A 19,811-nucleotide genomic window follows, 5' to 3' on the forward strand; every position below is an offset into this window, starting at 1 on the left:
GTCTCAGACGACCAAATCGTGGCCAAACTCATAAAGCGTGAACCCAGCTTTAGTCATTCTTTGTTCAGATCTGAGCTCAGACGAGTCTTTTAAAGCCAGTATATAAGTGAGTGTCGTCTCATTGCACCAGTACACCACCAGACACTTATTCACAGCAATGAGCACACTGAATGCGCTGAATGAGCCTCTGTTCCGCCTCTGACTCTTTATCAGGAGTTTATAAGGAAACGATGATGTTCAGCCAGAATAATGCATGCTGTGGAGCTCGGCGTAATCTGATGAACAAGCGCCATGCACATCAGGCTTAACAACATGCAGAGTTTATTAACTTTTTCCATATCCTTTTAAAGAATGAGAAATGTCAGCAGCAGTTTATTAACCAATTATTACAGTGTAGGTTTGCCGAAGTGAAGTATTTTTACTTTTATGGCTCAAGCGGGTCTGGTTAAATTCATGCCTCGTGGCAGAGATTTCTGTGCTGGCACGCCTTATTCACAAGACTTTTGTAAACGTATTCATAACAGATGTACTAGCATTGCCAAAATAAACGTCAGAGATAGGCAGTTTGTTATTATGCTAAATTACCATAACAGTTAAAAATATCTGTGGGGGATTTTTTTTGTGTGTGTGTGTGTGTTTTCTAACTAGATGTGACGCTGTTCAGTTGCATAGTTAAGTTACAAATCTACCTGCCTGTAAGATGGCATTGAGCAAAAGAGCGAGAAGCGTGTTTGCATTTTTGTTTGTGTACGAGAGAGAGAGATTAGCTGTATTGAGTGTATTCTCATTGGCCTGCTGATCTCTCGATCTCTATCTTTCTGTCTCTCTCTTTGTATCTGTTGTTTTCTCCCTATAGCTGTGTTTCTACTGCAGGAACTTTCCCCAGGAACTAGGGACTTTTGGAGGTACTCAGTGTGTTTCCACACAGGGACCAGGGTCTAAATTAAGTTCTTGGGAGGTGGTACTTTTTCAAAGTTCAGGAACTTTGGGGGGTGGGACTTGGGCGTTGAACATGCTGATTGGTTGAGTGCACGCAGCAATTTTTTTTTAAAAAAAATCTGTTGCGGTGCGAACAGTTGTTTATTGCGATTCGAACCAAGACAATGGAGTTTCTTAAAAAATACGACGGTCGTCTCAGCAACAGCTGATAAAATCTTTAAGTTTACTTTAAGTCTAGCATTACAAGCATTCTGAATTCGCTTTACTACCACTGCTCGTCCAACGTTTTCTCTTTAGCAAAGCAATACATCACAATCAACAGCAGCACAGTTTGAATCTCCTCCATGCTTGTTGTTGCTGCAGCGTCGTTATCAGATTTCTGAAAATACACTGTCCATTTTTAAACCACGAACCTTTATCCAAAGATAAAAAAACAATTCATTCCCTGACCACGAATCGAACCCGGGCCGCAGCGATAAGACTGCCGAATCCTAATCCTGACCTTTGTTACTGTTCAAACGTTTGTATTCTACTCAGAGCCTGCTACGTCTTTTTCTCACGTATTATCATTACATTATTCAGATCAGCTTACTTTGCATCAAGAATCAGTTCGATTGTAGCATAGTTCAAGGCTTCGTATCCTTGTCGCACACAGCCATACGTCACTGGACTAATTTGCCTAATCTTCACTGTATTTTAGACCGCGATGGAAACGCAGACAGCAAAGGTCTGGAGGAACCAAATGGTCCCTTGAAAAAAGTTCCTGGGACTAATTGTTCCGGGTAATTTCGGTGGAAACACAGCTTAAGTCTTTCTCTCTCTCATTACATACAGTACTGCGCAAAAGTCTTAGGCACCCTATTTTTTTTTAGTACAAACTTTGTTATAGTTTTTGTAGTGTACTGGCATTATCGGGTCAATACAAAAACATTTTAGATTTCCAAACATCAGTTCTCTAGCACAATATTAAATGTTACAGAAAAATATTTGTATGTCAGTAAAGAAAGCAGCATATTAAGTGGTAAGAGACACTTTTCAGACAAAAAGTATAATGATCGCTGCTGGATTTTGCTGAAAAAATAAGAAGCGAGTGCGACAGTCAAAGTCTGCAGAAGAACCGTGGCTGGTTCTGCAAGATGCTCAATAAAACTTTCAGCTCATTTCCTTATAAAACTGTACTAATTCTACGAGAGACTTTTTTTCTTTTTTAAGCAAAGGGTCGTCACACCAAATATGGCCTTTGTTTCATTTCTTACTGAGAAACATTTAATTTCATAGTTTCTGAAGGCGTCTTTGCTCTACAGCATATTTTTTGCATGCACAGTACTATACATCTTTCTTTCTGTCTATCTCCATCTACATGTCTCTGCATCTCTTTCTCTCTCTCTCTCTCTCTCTCTCTCTCATTCATGTACAACTTTCTGTTTCTCTGTGTATAGTCTTTTTCATGCGCTCTCTCTGTATCTCTCTCTCCTGTATCTCTCTCTCTCTCTTTCTCAGAGAAACATATTCCTTTTATTAAGGGAATATAAAATACAATAATGACTATAAATTCTTTCAATTTACTCTCAAACTCTAAAGGTATCCATTTTGTGAAGATTCGACAAGTACATCAATGTTTCAGAATTCTTATATATCTCTTCACCAGTCATGTCTTCTCAATACTTCTGCGAAGAAACTAACCCATTAGCAGTAGTTTGATATCGCTGCTGCTTCTTCTTCCTGTTCCACAGCTGGTGATCCGCGTGCACATGTCGGACGAGAGCTCGAAGACGATGATGGTGGACGAGCGGCAGAGTGTAAGGCAGGTGCTGGACAGCCTGCTGGATAAGTCCCACTGCGGATACAGTCCTGACTGGGCTCTGGTGGAGACCATCACCGAGCTACAGATGGGTAGGTGCTCTTATGTCGTTGTCAACTTCTCAAGCCGTGGTCTGGAATAAAGACGGGAGATACGCAGTAACAGGCTGACCTCATCAGTTCGATCTAGAGCCAGTGGAAGTGTTGGTGGAAAGGAGAATAGTGTCCAGATAGCTCATGGATAATGTATGTCCAGTTATTTGTTCAACTGAAGAGTCAGTCAGTGTGTAACAAGTGCTTCATGACAACTACTGTCACTTGCTGTGAGCCTGGACTTGTATAGAAGAACAATATGAAAGCATTTATAGACTGAAACCTGTTTCCTGTGACTAATAAACACAGATTATTTAGTCTACATCATGCATTCCGTTAAATATTACATTTACGTTGCTTATTCTGTCTGAACTGATCCATATGTCCTACTGTATGTAGAGAGGTTCTGCTCTACTTATTTAAGGGGGGGTGAGCCTATTCATTTGAATGTGAAAACACTCATTCTCTCTCTCTCTCTCTCTCACTCTCTCTCTCTCGCTCTCTCTCTCTCGCTCTGTTTTCAGAGCGTATTTTTGAGGACCATGAGAACCTGGTGGAGAACCTGCTTAACTGGACCAGAGACAGCCAGAACAAGCTGATGTTCATCGAGCGTATTGAGAAGTATGCGCTCTTCAAGAACCCGCAGGTAAGACCTTTACATCTCACACCTGATGTGTGCAAGACATCAGGTCTGATATCACTTCCTCATATATGTCACACTTATCTGTCTGGCCCTGACGTTTTCCAGAACTACCTACTGGGAAAAAAGGAGACTTCTGAGATGGCCGACAGAAACAAGGAGGCACTGCTGGAGGTCAGTCACACACACGTTCCCAAAAGCACCCACACTTGTATTACTATGTTAATAATGGGATTCATCTTAATATTTTTACCTTGATCTCTTGGTCAAGGCGTTGGATTTTAGACGTCCGAGTATCGTAACTCGGCTGTATTCAAAGTTCAAAAAAGCTTATAAAATTATTAAGAATGGATTCATACATGAGCTGCACAGCACCAGGGTCCCTGATTTGATCCTGACCCATAATTCAGAAATCATAACTAATCATCTAATCATATATAAAATGTTATATTGAACCCTCCTATTATGTTGGGGGAAAAAGTTACATCCATTATGTTATGGGTCAAAATGACTTCCACAGTTTAATACACACAAAAAAACAGCAAAGAACAGCTTAAAACAGTAAACTTTTATTACGGCTTGTCCGAGACAAGCCATAGGAAGAAATGTTTGCATATAAGTTCATGACCCTAAATGAGGAAAAAAAATATTAAAAAAAAGTTTAAAAATATATATATATTATTAAATAATATTATTATTAAATATATATTAAAAAGGATAACAGAGAGTAACCAGTATTTCAGACATCTCAAATGTGGAAATGGGTCAAAATATAATAAGCATAATATAATAGGGGGGTTAAAAAGGTTTTATGTGTTATGTTTTATGGGGTAATTAAGACACATACATACATATTTGGCAACCCTTCATAACTTTCAGTAATGCACTGCGATGTACTTGATCTACTCATGCACTGATTGTGGTGGTTATGAATGCTAACATTGAATGTGTGTGTGTGTGTGTGTGTGTGTGTGTGTGTGTGTGTGTGTGTGTGTGTGTGTAGGAGTGTTTCTGCGGTGGCTCTGTATCAGTGCCAGAGATTGAGGGAGTGCTCTGGCTGAAGGATGATGGGAAAAAGTCATGGAAGAAGCGCTACTTCTTACTACGAGCGTCTGGCATTTACTTTGTGCCTAAGGGCAAGGCCAAGGTGTGTGTGTTTGTGTGTGTGTGTGTTTGTGTGTGTGTGTGTTATCACATATTTTATTACTCTTTTTTTTATTTTTTTTTATCACTGTGTGTGTGTAAGGGACAGTGAGCCAAATGAGTTTCTCAGTGGTATTTCCTGTTTATGGATCCACTTAACATAGTGTAAACCATATGCTGCCTGGTACTGGGTCTGTCTACTTTAACCCATTGGAAATATATACACACGTATTCATCTTTTTTTTCTCAAAGCCCAGCCATGTTTTCCTTACATTTACTCTGAGATCACTTTAGAGTGTAGCTTTTCCTTCAGGTATTTTATGTATTTATACGTCCCTAGTGTCACATTACCTTCATTCCAATTAATAACTGTAATGGAGTAATATAAAAAAAAAAAAAAAAAAAAGAATGACATCATATTTTATGGTTTCTCCTCCAGGCCTCTAAAGACTTGGTGTGCTTCCTGCAACTGGATCATGTAAATGTTTATTACGGACAAGACTACCGGAGCAAGTATAAGGCTCCCACTGACTACTGCCTCGCCCTCAAGGTGTGCGTGCGTGCGTGCGTGCGTGCGCGTGTGTGTGTGTGTGTGTGTGTGTGTGTGTGTTGGGTGAGAAAGAAATCTCATTCAATGCCAGTATCCTGTACATCAGCTTTAAGATCAATCTATGTATGCCTGTAAATGGTCCCTTGGGTTTGACACTGAAACATCCTGTGTGTTGTAATATCATTAGTCCTCCATTTCAGCTCTCTCTCTCAGGACTGTCATATATCAGAGCCATCCTCCTGCTTGCCAGATATCACATCATTTAGCTGTTAGTCATGCCAGACGTGCTTTTTATACCTTTTTACACGTTTATGGAAAGTGCCAAGTAACATCCTATAAAATTCCAAATGTTTATATCAGACTTGTGTGTTATATTGAAAATAAGGTTTGAAGTAAAAAAAAAAAAAAAAAAAAAGATTCATGATAATGTAGATCAGACCAATCCAAGAACAGTCTTAATGGGCGTGGCCTGTTATTCTAATTAATGCGCTTGATCACTTGGCATTGGCAACCCTCCACGTACTTTGTTACTCAAGCAGAACTAAACACAAATGTACATGCAATGTGGGGGTGCACCAACCTACTGACGCTAATATTTGAGAACATTTAAGGGTCGTGGTGGTTTTCTATTAGGATAAATAATAAATTACAGGTCCAGACACACACAACATACAATGCTACATTTGAATGAACATGTAATTTTCAGAAAAACTGTATGGTTGGGACGAGCAGCATCAGTCTTATGACTGGTGAGAGTGAAGCATATATAACATTACCCCAGGAAGAAATGTTTGTATATTATTTATACATTGTATTGCACATCACTTTCCACAACACCAGCATTCATGTATTTAGGTTTCCTGAAATTTTGCTATTTAAGATTCCATACTGTCTGTAGAATTTCAACAGGCTTGAATATTGTGCAGTGTCATTACGTTTGTCCATGTGTGTATTGGTGTGAATCAGACGTGTTGCTGCCCTCTGGTGGTAGCTGTAGGTACCACCTCATCAAAGATACTTTGGAAATCTTGTCTAGTCATGTTAACACCCTGGACTGTCCCCACAGCACCCTCAGATTCAGAAGAAGTCTCAGTACATCAAGTATCTGTGCTGCGATGATGTCAGAACCCTGCACCAATGGGTCAACGGGATCCGCATTGCCAAGGTAACCAAATTGCCGCTAAGCTCGTGTAGCTTAGACCTGTCATGTCATGTCTTTCAACATATAGCCAGCTCGATGTTGATAGCTGCTGAGGACTGTAACCAAGTTTAGTCATACTAATGTATAAGATACTTCATAAGAGGTGTGTGCGTGTGTTTCTGCAGTATGGGAAGCAGCTGTACCTGAACTATCAGGAGGCTATGAAACGCACTGAGGCCGCTTACGACTGGTCTTCTCTATCCAGCTCTAGCATCAAGTCTGGCACCAGCTCAGTCAGCAACCCTGGTGCGTCACGTACAAACATCACTCACTGCGACTGATTCGAATCCGTGTTCATTCACAGAATTCATAGGAAGGTGACATTAGTCAATATGTCATACTTCATGACTACACTAGCGGCCGAAGCTCTGTTGATTGAAGGATTGCTTCAGAAAAGACAAAAGTGTAAAAATCCTAACTGTGCTAACACATCTTAAGCAGGTAGTACTGATGCTAGAAAGGTTGCCAATGTTGCAGTGACCTTAACAATACCGTCAAACAGTGTTAAGCCCGAGAACTTAAACTTGTTTTTGACTTGTAAATCCATAGACCTTCCTGGAAGCTCCAACTTGACTGTGTATGATGTGACATTATATACAACTTTCACTGTTAAACCTGATCTAATTGTACCTGATCTGTACATGCTATCACATATTCTCTATCAGGTGATCAAATATGTATTTAGCTAGCAAATAGCCCTCATAGTGGGGATTGTATCATATTAGCATTGAACATGAATAGCTCTTGGCGGAATGTAACGAGTGCTTCATTATTACCCTAATACCAACTACTTCTACTTGGATGGAGATTTGTGAACTGCACACACACAGAATTCTTTATGTATAGCTTATGAGACATTTTCTTCGCAATTTATAGCTTTGGTTTCAGTAAAATCAAGTACAGTCTGTGTGCAAGTTGCTGGATCATGATGGTTCTTGATCTTGGTGTGTCCTTATAGAGTCACAATCCAACCACTCCAGTCAGACGGACAGCGGGGTGTCAGATGGCACCTCGTCCACACATGCGCGCTCACAGAGTGTCGTCAGCTCCATCTTCTCCGAGGCCTGGAAGAGAGGCACACAGATGGAGGAGAGTACCAGAGTGAGTTTCTGAATGCCTGATCTAAAAGCAGTTTTGTGTACTGTGTTCTAACTGCACTTAACACCTCTTGGCTTCACTGCAAGTTTGCCTTTTCTATGTACCCTAAGACCAGTTTTACCTTTAGGCAGTAAACATTCATTACTTCATTTCTCAAAAGCATATCTGTGTATTGGTACCTCATAGCGTGCATTAGAATACCATGTTTTTGTGTACTTGTTGCTTACACTGAGCTCGAGAATTTTTATAATATTTGGTAAAGTTGGCTTAAATAATGCTATGGAAAAATGTCTGTGTGGGTAATTTGCTTAGTCTCACACTGAAAGAGGGAAAAAAACTAACTTTTAGTTGATGTAAATTTAGTCTAAGCGTTTATTTAATAACACTGGATCTGACAATATGACCAGTGGCTCCAACTTCATTCTTATCTTTCACATGGAGACAGACTCTGTTAAATAAATTGTCGTGGTGTGTATTTCGTTAAATGTTCTATTTGTATATTTTTTTTCCTCTCAGACGAGACCAGAGTCAACGCGTTCAAGCCATTCTATCCACAGTGTCCATAGTGGCCACTCCAGCCATGCACACTATAACACTCTTCATTTGGCGCAGCAGCAGCATACAGCTGCCTCAGTGCATTTGCAGCAGTATGTGCAGCCTCAGTCAAATTCAGTGCCACACCCACATGCACAGTCAGCCTTGCAACCTCGTAGTAGCATTACTCAAACCTCCATTCAAGCTCCTCCCATGCCATCTCCAGCTCCTCCCCATCCTGCTCCAACTCCACCCAAGCTCTCTCAAGTTCTACCCCAATCCTCTCCAGTTCTGCCCCAGCCCTCTCCAGCTCCACCCAAGCTTTCTCCAGTTCTACTCCAGTCCTCTCCAGTTCTGCCCCTGCCCTCTCCAGTCCTGGCCCAATCCTCTCCAGCTCCACCCCCACCGCCACCACCTCCTCCGCCACCCCCTCCTCCTGTCTGCTTCCATCACTACTCAGGCCCACATATATTTGCCAAATACAGCACCATCAACCGCCTGAAGAATGCCTCTCAGGCTGCTAAGCCACACCCCCAAGCACAGCAGGTGCTTCCAGTACCATCCCCTCAGCCTTTGAAGCCCCACATCAACAATATTCCACCAGGAGCAAATGCCCCACCCCCACCACCACCTCCTCCACCAGCACCTATGCCTGCTCCAGGTTCAGCAATGGCTGTCCTAAAACTTGGCCCTCCAAGCCCAGCCACTGTGCCTCAGTTCATGCCACCACCCCCACCTTCTCCACCACTGCCATCTCCACCTCCACCACCAACCCAGTCCCACCCTCTTCCTCCACCTCCACCTCCAGCAGCTATCCAATCCCACTCTTTTCCCCCACCTCCAGCACCTGTCCAATCCCACTCTTTTCCCCCACCTCCACCTCCAGCAACTATCCAATCCCACCTTTTTCCCCCACCTCCAGAACCTATCCAGTGCCAAGCTTTACCCCCACCACCACCTCCAGCACCTGTTCAATCCCACCCCCTTGCTCCACCTCCACTACCTATCCAGTCCCAGCCTTTTCCTCCACCTCCACCTATCCAGTCTCAAACTCTTCCATCTCCACCACCATCCCCCTTCCAATCTGATGCTTTTCCCCCTCCGCCACCTCCACTGCAAACCAACAGCCTGCCTCCTCCACCCCCGGCGCAACCAGCCCCACCTCCATTAACTTCCAATGGCCTCAAACACATTCTAGCCCAGAAGTTCCCCAGCATACCCAGGGATGTATCCCCTTCAGGCAGTCAAACTCAGTCGCCACCACCCCCTCCACCTCCTCCACCGCCACCACCCCCCACTCCTCCTGCCCCTCCTCTCCCACCTCAGCAGCTTCCTTCTCTAGCACCGCCTCCACCTCCCCCTCCTCCACCTCCCCCACCACCTGCCCCAGGGCCACCTCGAACGTTGCCCAAAATCTTCCCTGGAGCATTTCCACGTCAAACTGCACCGAAACCATCAGGCGTCGCCATGCAAGTATCTCCAGTTGCGCCTCTTTTTTCAGGTCCTCCTCCACCTCCTCCACCTCCACCACCACCTCCACCCCCTCCTGCACCAGTGAAATCTCATCCACCACCTACATTACCCAAGCAGCAGAGCATCACCAAGACGATGCCCCCTTTGAACCAGACCTCTACTACATCATCTTTGGTCAAACAGCTTGCCAGCCAGTTTCCAGGTGCCGTTCCCTTAGTGGCCAACCATGTAGAAGCTCACAAACCTCCACTATCAGCACCTGCAGTTAAGACTAAACCAAAATGGCAACCTGGTGGACAAGTTCAGCAGCAACAGCGGTCACCTGAGTTTCCACCACCACCTCCAGATAATACACTCTCTTTCCCAGCACCACCACCCCCATGTCCACCTCCTCCACCTCCCCCAGGTCCAGCACCACCACCTCCACCTCCACTGCCCCCTTCACATCTTAGTTCTCCAATGAAGGCCCCCTCTGGATCTTATGGCGGAAACAAGAAGCCTCCCCCAACCCCTCTACGCAACTCTAGTGTCAAGTTCAACTCTTCAGCCGAATACCAGGAGTCCCGCCAAAATCTAGTGAGCAAGTTCAACCCCAGCACAGCTTCTACTGCTCCCGTGTCTTCTGGTTCTCCTTCGAAGGATTATTTTACTGGACCACCTGCACCACCTAAACCTGGCAAACTGAACCTGGCCAATCTACCACTGGCTTTGCAGAACAGAGTGGGTCAAAACCAGCAGCCCAGCACACATTTTCCCGCCCATGCTCCAACTGAGAATAACAGCTTTCCTCCTCCTCCTCCCCCTCCTCCTCCTCCTCCTCCTCCACATATATCAGATCTCCCACCTCCACCGCCCCTACCAGGCACCCCAAAAGTTGCTGTGGTGAACCCCCAGCCCCAGCCTACATGGAGCAAGAACTCCCTGAAGAAGACAGCACCTCCTACATCACTGCGCCGCAACAATACAAATCCAGAGCCTCCATCAGTATCTCCACCTCTTCAGGGAGGGCCCGCACCTTCAACCTCTACAAAGGGAAGCACTCAGCCAAACTTTCTAGAGGACTTGAACCGGACACTTAGGCGCAAGTCTTTGCGAAACTCTGCAGCCAAGTTGGACCCTGTGGCCACCATGGATGACATGGTACTGCCTCCACCTCCTCCAGAGCTTCTTGACCAGCAAAGACATAGTGGGAGTGGGTATATATCCAGCAACATCTCTGGCTATGCAACAATAAGGCGAGGCCCACCTCCTGCCCCACCTAAACGGGACAACGGCACCAAACTGACAAACTGAGAGTACTGGAATGTCCTTGGATGCTCCTTATTGATCCCTCATACAGGAATGTGGATAAATAGCAATCTGTATAACTGGCTTTTAAACCATTTTTGACTTCGTGGACAAGCGATCAAAATTACTCTCAGCTTTAATATGCACTGGTGCACTCAGTATCAAATTCAATTTCAAACTACAACATGAAGGAAATCGCTGCAACATACTGGTACTGCATGGACATAAGGGCAAAATTCTATGAATCATACAAAAGCCGGTTTGATTTTGGGTGGCTGAATGTCAGAAATTATAGGGAACTCACAGGAAGGATGAACTTTGCCTTTGTTTTTTATATGAATTTATTTAAATATATGAAGACATTTTTTTATTTTAGGATGAAGTTGTTAAGGGTTGAAGATGATTGTTTGAGAGAGTAGTAAATGTTAAGTGTTTTTTGTACCGAGGCCTGGCACTTCCCGTTTGCCTGCAAGAGACAGGGATCGAATATACTGGTGAATGTGCTTAGCGTTCTTTAGGGGTGCTTGGGAATTTTCAAGAATGTTTGTGTAACCTCTTTCAGTGATGATGAGTGTCGATTTTTTCAGAAAACAGTGCATAAAATGATTCACGCTATTTAAATCTAGGTAACAGTTGAGACAAATTCTTTGGGAAAAGATTTGGGAAATATTTAATAAGGGACATTTCATCAAAATAAGCCTGTCACCTAAATGAAGAGGAATGAAGAGACTTGTCATGATTGCTCCGAGAATTCTGTGCGAAAATTGTGCTGAACCTGTCTGACTTACCTACACAATTCACAACGATTCAGTATTTTACTGTACAATATCGCCTGCTTTAATTGTCTGTTTCTGATCACGCTGTCTTATGCCAAGAATTCCGGCATCCTGGTAACAGTTGTTCATATATCATGGACTTCAAGTGGCTTGGTGTGTGTAGCTCATGTCCTGCGACTTGGGAACAATGTCCTACCTGATGGTTACTCATGGTCTCATCCTTTAGCAGGGAGCAGTCAATGAACAGTCCTTCTTGTATAGGCATGTCAAAATTGTTTTAATGTTTTGGTTAAATTACCAGTGAGATTTTTTTTTCAACAGTCCTTATTACAACTTATTAACAGTCCTTAATACAACCCTACTGAAATTATGATGATCAGAGCTGGTTAACAACATGAAATCAGACCACACAATAGCTGTAACCGAGCAGCAAAATGACCATGCCATATATGTATAAACATGTGTATTACCTTACAGAACCATGTATTCCTCTTGGAAGGACATCTGTGTTTTGGAAGACTGAATATTCAACAATATAATGTTTCTTTTTAAGGTTTTTGATGATGTAAACATTAAATTATTAAAGTTAATTATCCAGTCTTAAACCATGGGAACACTATCTATTCTTGTCTTTTAATGTCAGTGTCTAATGGTATTGATTGGGGCAATGTAATATCACAGCCACAGTATAAAGGTTTTCATACCTTACAATGTCTGTTTGCCTCTATTAAATAGATTTGGGAATAGAGCTTGCGGGATAAAGGTGGTTTATACCTCATTAAAAGAACGTTCAGCAGGTAAAATGCTACTATAGCTAACCGTTAGCATCACATTGCTAAGTACAGGTGCTGATCCCCTTTTAATAGTGTTTTTGTGGAAATTTAACTTAAAGGTCTTGTTGATGTGGGTATTTGAGCCGACAAGGAGAGCGTGTACGTGTGTGCATACAAGTGATACAGCCTAACCTTAACAAACAGAATCTGCTAGAACCAATCACAATAGCAAGATGACGCGGTTTATTATAATATTTGTCAAAGAGGATGCCCACAATGTGGACAGACTATGTTACTGAAATTTTTATCTCATAATTTTTGAACATTTAAGTAATCTTGAATGTTATATAGCACCTCCTGAACTTTCTAGCACCTATACAAAATCAGACTTAAATCTCCAGACCCTGTATTCCTATATCCCTTACTTTTGTACGCTTAAAAAATGGCTGTGGTTATTCCAGATGGTTGCTCATATAATCTTCACGAATGTTGATGTCACCATGGCGCCCAGGATGTATCGGTGGAGGTGCGTGAGAGCTTGGAGTCGCAGTCGAAGGTACAGGGTCTGTAGCAAATGTGAAAAATAAAAATAAATTAAGTGGGTATTATGAAGTACTATGTCGGTTAAGGAGCCAGTTTCAGGATGGATCAAACCTACATAGATTTTAATGCCTAGTATGTAATCCCATAAGATTATCAACTCGGATGTACTGTATCTAAATTCTAGATATCTTGTTCTGGTTAATGCTGGTTATCATAATCTGCTTGTTTTAACTGTTCATTTTAGAAACGTCCACAGGTCTTGCTGTACATGTATAGTATCTACTTTATCATTTATGAAGGTTAGCACTAGAGCATGCGGCAGCAAACACTCTAGGGTAAGTGTGTATTTGTATATAACCTCCTCAACTGGTGCATACAGTGATGTGGCATGGAGAACACCCCGTGCACTTAGTGTGCAAATCTCACACTTGCATAACAGAATTAATCCACTGGACACAAAACTTGTCTTTATAAATTTACTTACCTCTACGGGCAAGGCGATTTGGATCATAGTGCCATCCGGTCCACACCTGCAACCACAAATTCAATGAGTTCATTTACCTTGAATTCTCAGTTACCCACCCAATCTTTTATGAGTATTCATATGTACCCTGGACCTGAAAGGACAACATGTTCTGTGCTTGGTGTAAGGCTTCACAGGGCTTATAGATCTCTCATACATAGTATATAAATGCAGAATTTCTCACTCACCTCTTCACTGGACTCGGAGCTAGAACTTTGTGCCGGGCTGCATTTTAGGGAGACAATATTGGTGAGTCTCTCAGACAAACGTGCTCTGATGTGACAGCCTGCCTCCAACTGGACACAGCAGAAGGGATGACGAGAAAGAGGGTTGGGAACAAAGATTGGATTAAAATCAAGGGGGGGTGGATTTGAAAATTGTTATGCAAGAGCAAAGTAAACTGGGCTAAAACTTTTGTTTTTTCATGGAATGTGTAGTTCCAAACTTTCGGTTTCTTTGAATTTGCTTGGAAAGGTTCTGTTGGCATGGCACCAAATAGAGGTCAGCTATGTGAAGAGTTCAGAGCATTTTCGTCACTCACCATTTCACAACTACACGGTCTGACCCTTTGCAGAATGTTAACCTGTTAAACTCTCTTCACTTTTCTTTTAAAAAAGGCTAGTTTAATATGCAATACATCTACACTGATTCACATATTTTAGTTCATGGTTGGGCTTAAAGAACTCAGAAATGTGCATATTGTAATCTACTCTAAATCAGTGTTCACAAGTAAATGCATACATACTGTAATCACTGAATGTTGCATTCTGTCCTCTGAGTGTTATATTGATGTACAAAACAAGAAATTATCAAAGATTTAGGATTAGCTTTTGAAACTTGCGCACAGATTTTAAGGACGGACCTGTCTGCAGACTGCAGAATAGTGGCCGTCTCCTTAATCCCATATTTGAATTCAAAGACCTGCCCCTCATTACTTGGGCACCCAGAGTTCAAAAGTAGTCCTGTCAATTCATCCTATGGTAGCTAACTATCAGCAGAAAAGCATATTAAAATTTAACTAGCTGGCTAGCATTAGTCAAATTGTAGGCATTTATAAATATGAATTAAAATTCCCTTCAGGAATGCTGTTATAATAGCTAACTGGTTTCATACGTTTGAAGTTATTCATCAAATGCTCAGAATGGCCACTGCTAACTAGCCAGCTGTTTATTTATAGGCTTAAAAAGATCCTCTCAGAAATTCTGTCATGTCTGCTCATGTCAGCTAGCTGGCTAGTTAGCAGTAGACAATCTATGAATGACTTAAAATTCCTCTCAGAAATCCTGTCAGGATGGACAATGTTAGCTAGCAATTAAAATTCTGAGCATGTAGTCTATGAATATGACTTAAGCTAACCTGACAGAAATCATAAGTCATACTGATAAATGCTCAGAATTTTCAGAGCTAATTCTAGCCGGCTACAACATGCAGTACTATCAAGCTTGTCTGACCAAAGTCTTATGTTAGCTAACTAGCTAACAAATTCTTTGGGAAAGAATGATATCAGTATGTTCTGCTTTTAAGATCTTCACATACGAACTGAAACACAAGTTTTCTGTGAACTGCAATCTGCAGACAAACACCACTGACTTATGATGAATTTAAACAGAAGGCACTAAGTTATGCACCTCTTAAGACTGATCTGAGATCAGTTTTAGTGTTCTTATCATGATAGTCCACGTAAGAATCCGAATTAAAAGAGCTGGACCAAGATCAGTAAATAATCAAACAAATGAGGCCTACCACAAAGAAGCCTCTACGGTAGGCGCAGCCCTGAGGGTCAATCCCAGAGCCCTTCCGACATTCTGTCTCCCTTATCCCAAATTTCAGCATCATATCATACGTGTTCATCCCCAGTGGAACAACCTGTAGCAAGGAGAAGGAGAAAACCTTTGCATTATATGCAGTATTCTTCACAAACACACTTCATAAGCATCAGTGCACCAAGTAACAGGGAAATCCATCACAGCTGTCTACGCCATATGTGTGTTTGCTTAGAAATGGTATTTACAAGGCCTCTCAGATAATGAATGATTTTATTGGAACAGACATTTCAGGATTTCATGCATTTTACTTGAATTATGAATCATTGTGGATACGCATCAAGTCTTGAAAGATCGACCACTAAATATTAAAATAGGTATTTGGATATCTACAGTATAATACATGGAAATATTTAGCAGAAGAAAAGCATAAAGGAATATTCCAGTGCTTTTTCAATCTAATTTCCAATACTTCTGTGGTGTATATGTGACATGATTCTCTGTAGTGAGAAGACAATGAAAACCCCTTTTTCACTCAAAAATAGCTTATAATGGAAGTGTAAGGGCAGTTGTTGAATTCAGGCAATTAATGTTTATTTAACATATTTTTTTCATGAACTCTTTAGTCAAAGATGTTGGTAAAATATACTCTTAATCTGCATAAACTGGACTTTCAGAGATTGGATTACTTTTTCCGGTGGAAGAATTCATGTTTATTCATTACTATAAATTCCTTCATTATTCATATTCAGTTGTAGGTCTGCATTGTTTGATAATTAGAGAGGTTGAAGGATTAGAGGATGAAGAGGATGAAGGTCTCTTAGATAAAATGGTTTGACTGAAGTGTCACTGCAAGCACCCTTTTAAAAATAAATGTGCAGTTCCACCTACTCTTGTGACTGTAGCCTTGGACACCCTGTAGAGGTGAAGCCGAGCATAGCGAGCGTTGATCTCGTCTAGGGCCATCCTTAGTGCATCGTCTGCTTTAGAACTCAGTTCAAACAGAGGGAGGCCTGTTGGATGAAGGTAATACCTGTTTTTAAATCGGTCATCGAGATTTGCAAAATCTAGGTAAATCTGGGAATAAATTTGTGTAAATCTGTATCATTACATGCTACAAAGAACGTTCGAGATTATAATATATCTGAGAATTTTGATAAATATGGATGCTAGTCCTAGGGCACAGTTTATGGCCCTTATGTACTGTAAATACTTAGTTATAAGGGTTTTTTTTAACTTGTTCTATAAGTGTTTGTTCTGTAAGCAGCTCAAACATAGATATAAATGAAGTGTACTGTACTTTAATTCTATTATGTGAACTATCAAATGTTTGAATGTTCAAAGGTAATGGGTAACTGTAAAGCAGCGTAAACAATATAAATACAATTGTATAATTGTAGGCAATAAACTCAGATTTGATGCCAGTACAGAAATGATTGTAAATAACAATTGATGGCATGAATCATTTTTGAAGCTTTCAAATTTCTCATATTTTCTTCTTTTGTTTTCTTTAGAGCCTTTTTTTTTCAGGTTTGCAGGAGGGGAAACAAAATGCTGGATGTCTACCAACAGCTAAAACCTACCAACAATGTTCTACTGTTCTCACTTGTTGATTTGATTTGTACTCCGCTTATTAGACTTAAACTATGCCTGCTGATAGAATGGTCTATATCAGAGCCAAAGTTAATTAATTGATTGATTGATTGAAGGTCAGTCTAATCTTGGATGAACTTACCAGCGTTTGTATTGGAAATGTTGTTCTATCCTTATATTCTGTACATTATGTTAATTCAGATCATCCATAAATATGAAGCATAAAAACCAATGGTAATGTAGTATTGTGAAGATAAAATGCATACACATGACTCACCTGAACCTCCCAGATATTGGAGAAACAGCACGAGCAGAACACAGCACCTCATCTTCATCTGTCAATCAAACTGGAGTTGGTGGGCAGCAGCACCCGCTGCTACCTTTAAATCCCTACAGCCCTCCTCCGGCTGCATTCTATTTCACAAAAGTTCAGCCCTAGCTCACTTCCCCTAACCACGCCCCTCATGCTGAGCCATATCAATTCATCTAGTAATATTTAATTGTTCGCTTTTTTAGTTTTTCCGCTGTGGTACATTTCAAAGGAAGCCAAAGAGATTATGCGATGTAACATTCACAAGCTGATGTTTACTCAATCCTGCTTCATTTCTCTTGCCTGGTCTCCCTAGGAGAAGTGAATAGGGAGTTTATGTTATTGGAATCAGGCTTCTGTCTGTCTCGCTGTATCCTCCTTTCCCAGTATGCCATGCTGTTTTACTTGGCCTCTCTTTTCTGTCTAGTCAGATATTTCAGGGTCCATAATTCCTGGAACAGGGCCTTCACTGAGCTAGTCTTATCGCTAAACATAGCTCTGATCTAGGATCAGTTCTACCCTTTTATCTCCATTAGAAAAAGCAGTATGTGGACAGTATGGACCAGATCCCAGATACTTGTACAGTTACGTGCAGGCTCAGAGACCTTATCAGTGATCATGGACACACAAAAGGAAAGGTTTATCCAACTGTGTGAGAGCTGAGCTAACAGCCAGTACCTGCTAGATTGTGTACTTTAAGAAGTGAGGTAACATTATTATGTAACTAGACTATTAGGAATTATTGTGTAACATGAATGATGGGAAGGATTATTATGTAAAAGGAAAAGTACGGTAGTGCTTGAAAGTTTGTGAATTTTCTACAGCGGTATAAATATTACCCCAAACATCATAAAATTTTCACACAAACCCTAAAAGCAGGCAAAGAGAACCCAATTAAACAAATGAGATAAAAATATTATACTTGGTCATTTATTTATTAAGGGGGAATGATCTAATATTATATATCTGTAAGTGGTAAAAGTATATGAACCTCTAGGATTAGCAGTTTATTTGAAGGTGAAATTAGAGTCAGGTGATTTCAATCAATCCGATGATGATCAAGTGTGAGTGAGCGCTCCGTTTTATTTGAAGAACAGGGATCTATCAAAGTCTGAGCTTCACAACACGTTTGTGGAAGTGTATCATGGCAAGGAGATTTCGGAGGACCTCAGAAAAAGAGTTGTTGATGCTCATCAGGCTGGAAAAGGTTATAAAGCCATCTCTAAAGAGTTTGGACTCTAAACCAATCCACAGTCAGATAGATTGTGTACAAATGGAGGAAATTTAAGACGATTGTTACCCTCCCCAGGGGTGGTCAACCAACAAAGATTTGTTGGCTGGCTCCTTTGTGCGAGGTCACAAAGGAGCCAGGGTAACTTCTAAGCAACTAAACTCTCTTACATTGTCTAATGTTAATGTTCATGAGGCCACCATCAGGAGAACACTGAACAACAATGGTGTGCATGGCAGGCTTGCAGGGAGAAAGCCACTGCTCTCCAAAATAAACATTGGTGCACAGCTGCAGTTTGCTAAAGATCAAGTGGACAAGCCAAAAGGCTACTGGGACAATGTTTTGTGGATTGATGAGACCAAAATAAAATTTTGGGTTCAAATGAGAAGGGTTATATTTGGAGAAAACACTGCATTCCTGCATGGGGAAACATGTGGGTGGTAGTATATTTTGCTGCATATGGGCCTGGATGACTTGCCATCATTGATGGAACAATGAATTCTGAATTATACCAGTGATTTCTAAAGGAAAACATCAGGGCATTTGTCCATAAACTGAATCTCAAGAGAAAGTGGGTCATGCATCAAGACAACAACCCTAAACACACAAGTTATTCTACCAAAGAACGGTTAAAGAAGAATAAAGAAGATAATATTTGGAATGGACAAGTCAAAGTCCTGACCTGACTCCAATAGAGATGTTGTGGAAGAACCTGAAGCAATCAATTCATGTGAGGAAACCCACCAACATGCCAGAGTTGAAGCTGTTCTGTACTGAGGAACGGGATAAAATTCCTCCAAGCCCATGTGCAGGACTGACCAACAGTTACTGGAAATGTTTAGTTACAGTTATTGCTGCACATCAGAGTCACACCAGATACTGAAAGCACAGATTCACATACTTTTGCCACTCACAGATATGTAATATTGGATCATTTTCCTCAATATATAAATATATAGCAAAGTATAATATTTTTGTCTGATTTGTTTAACTGGGTTCTCTTTATCTACTTGTAGGACTTGTGTAAAAACTTGATGATGGTTTAGGTCATATTTATGCAGATATATAGAAAATTCTCAAGCGCCACTGTATATAATTCTATTGTCTAAAGTGGTGAAGAACTGTATGAAATATCTCCAACATTCACAACTTGCTCATACGTCATTTATAGATAGTACAACATTTAATACAGTATAACATTATCCTTGTAAGATTGGAAAAGCTCATTTGCATTATTAGCCATTATATGATCAGTTGTGTGGTGGTCTTGAAAACCCATTGGATGTTGCTGTGGCTGAATTATAGCAACAGCAAAAAAACAAACAAACTGATTTTAGCCATAAATTTTTTTCTCAACAGTAAAAACAAGCATAAAAATATTTCATCAAAATGACATGGAAATTATTTATTTAGGCTAGTATCCTACCTTGCCTTATCTATCATTCTGCAAATAACATGCTATATAAGGAGCCAGCCTAAAGATCTCCAAAACTTTATTAGCTAAGTATGATTTTCTCACATAGTGAATGCAGAACTACGTT

General features: G+C 41.0%; 2 protein-coding genes across 7 annotated transcripts in view; one reads left to right on the forward strand and one right to left on the reverse strand.

Moving 5' to 3' along the window:
• Positions 1-12,677, forward strand: part of raph1b (Ras association (RalGDS/AF-6) and pleckstrin homology domains 1b) — a 74,144-nt gene extending 61,467 nt beyond the window's left edge. For all 6 annotated transcript variants that reach the window (XM_053615118.1, XM_053615120.1, XM_053615121.1 and 3 more), the window contains 9 exons: positions 2,673-2,832; positions 3,357-3,478; positions 3,581-3,646; positions 4,476-4,619; positions 5,055-5,165; positions 6,232-6,330; positions 6,492-6,612; positions 7,325-7,467; positions 7,981-12,677. In XM_053615118.1, the coding sequence (XP_053471093.1) occupies positions 2,673-2,832; positions 3,357-3,478; positions 3,581-3,646; positions 4,476-4,619; positions 5,055-5,165; positions 6,232-6,330; positions 6,492-6,612; positions 7,325-7,467; positions 7,981-10,764 (3,750 nt within the window). In that variant the 3' untranslated portion in view covers positions 10,765-12,677. The remainder of the gene's footprint in view (positions 1-2,672; positions 2,833-3,356; positions 3,479-3,580; positions 3,647-4,475; positions 4,620-5,054; positions 5,166-6,231; positions 6,331-6,491; positions 6,613-7,324; positions 7,468-7,980) is intronic.
• spp2 (secreted phosphoprotein 2) lies at positions 12,528-17,139 on the reverse strand. Its single transcript, XM_053615124.1, has 6 exons — positions 17,007-17,139; positions 16,028-16,149; positions 15,117-15,239; positions 13,562-13,669; positions 13,335-13,380; positions 12,528-12,872 (listed from the first exon to the last, which is right to left on the reverse strand). The coding sequence occupies exons 1-6, from the start codon at positions 17,062-17,064 to the stop codon at positions 12,760-12,762; spliced, it is 570 nt and encodes a 189-aa protein (XP_053471099.1). The 5' UTR covers positions 17,065-17,139; the 3' UTR covers positions 12,528-12,759.
• Positions 17,140-19,811: the final 2,672 nt, after the last annotated feature.

This window comes from Ictalurus furcatus, chromosome 26 (assembly GCF_023375685.1).
Source record: "Ictalurus furcatus strain D&B chromosome 26, Billie_1.0, whole genome shotgun sequence".
Lineage (NCBI taxonomy): Eukaryota > Metazoa > Chordata > Actinopteri > Siluriformes > Ictaluridae > Ictalurus > Ictalurus furcatus.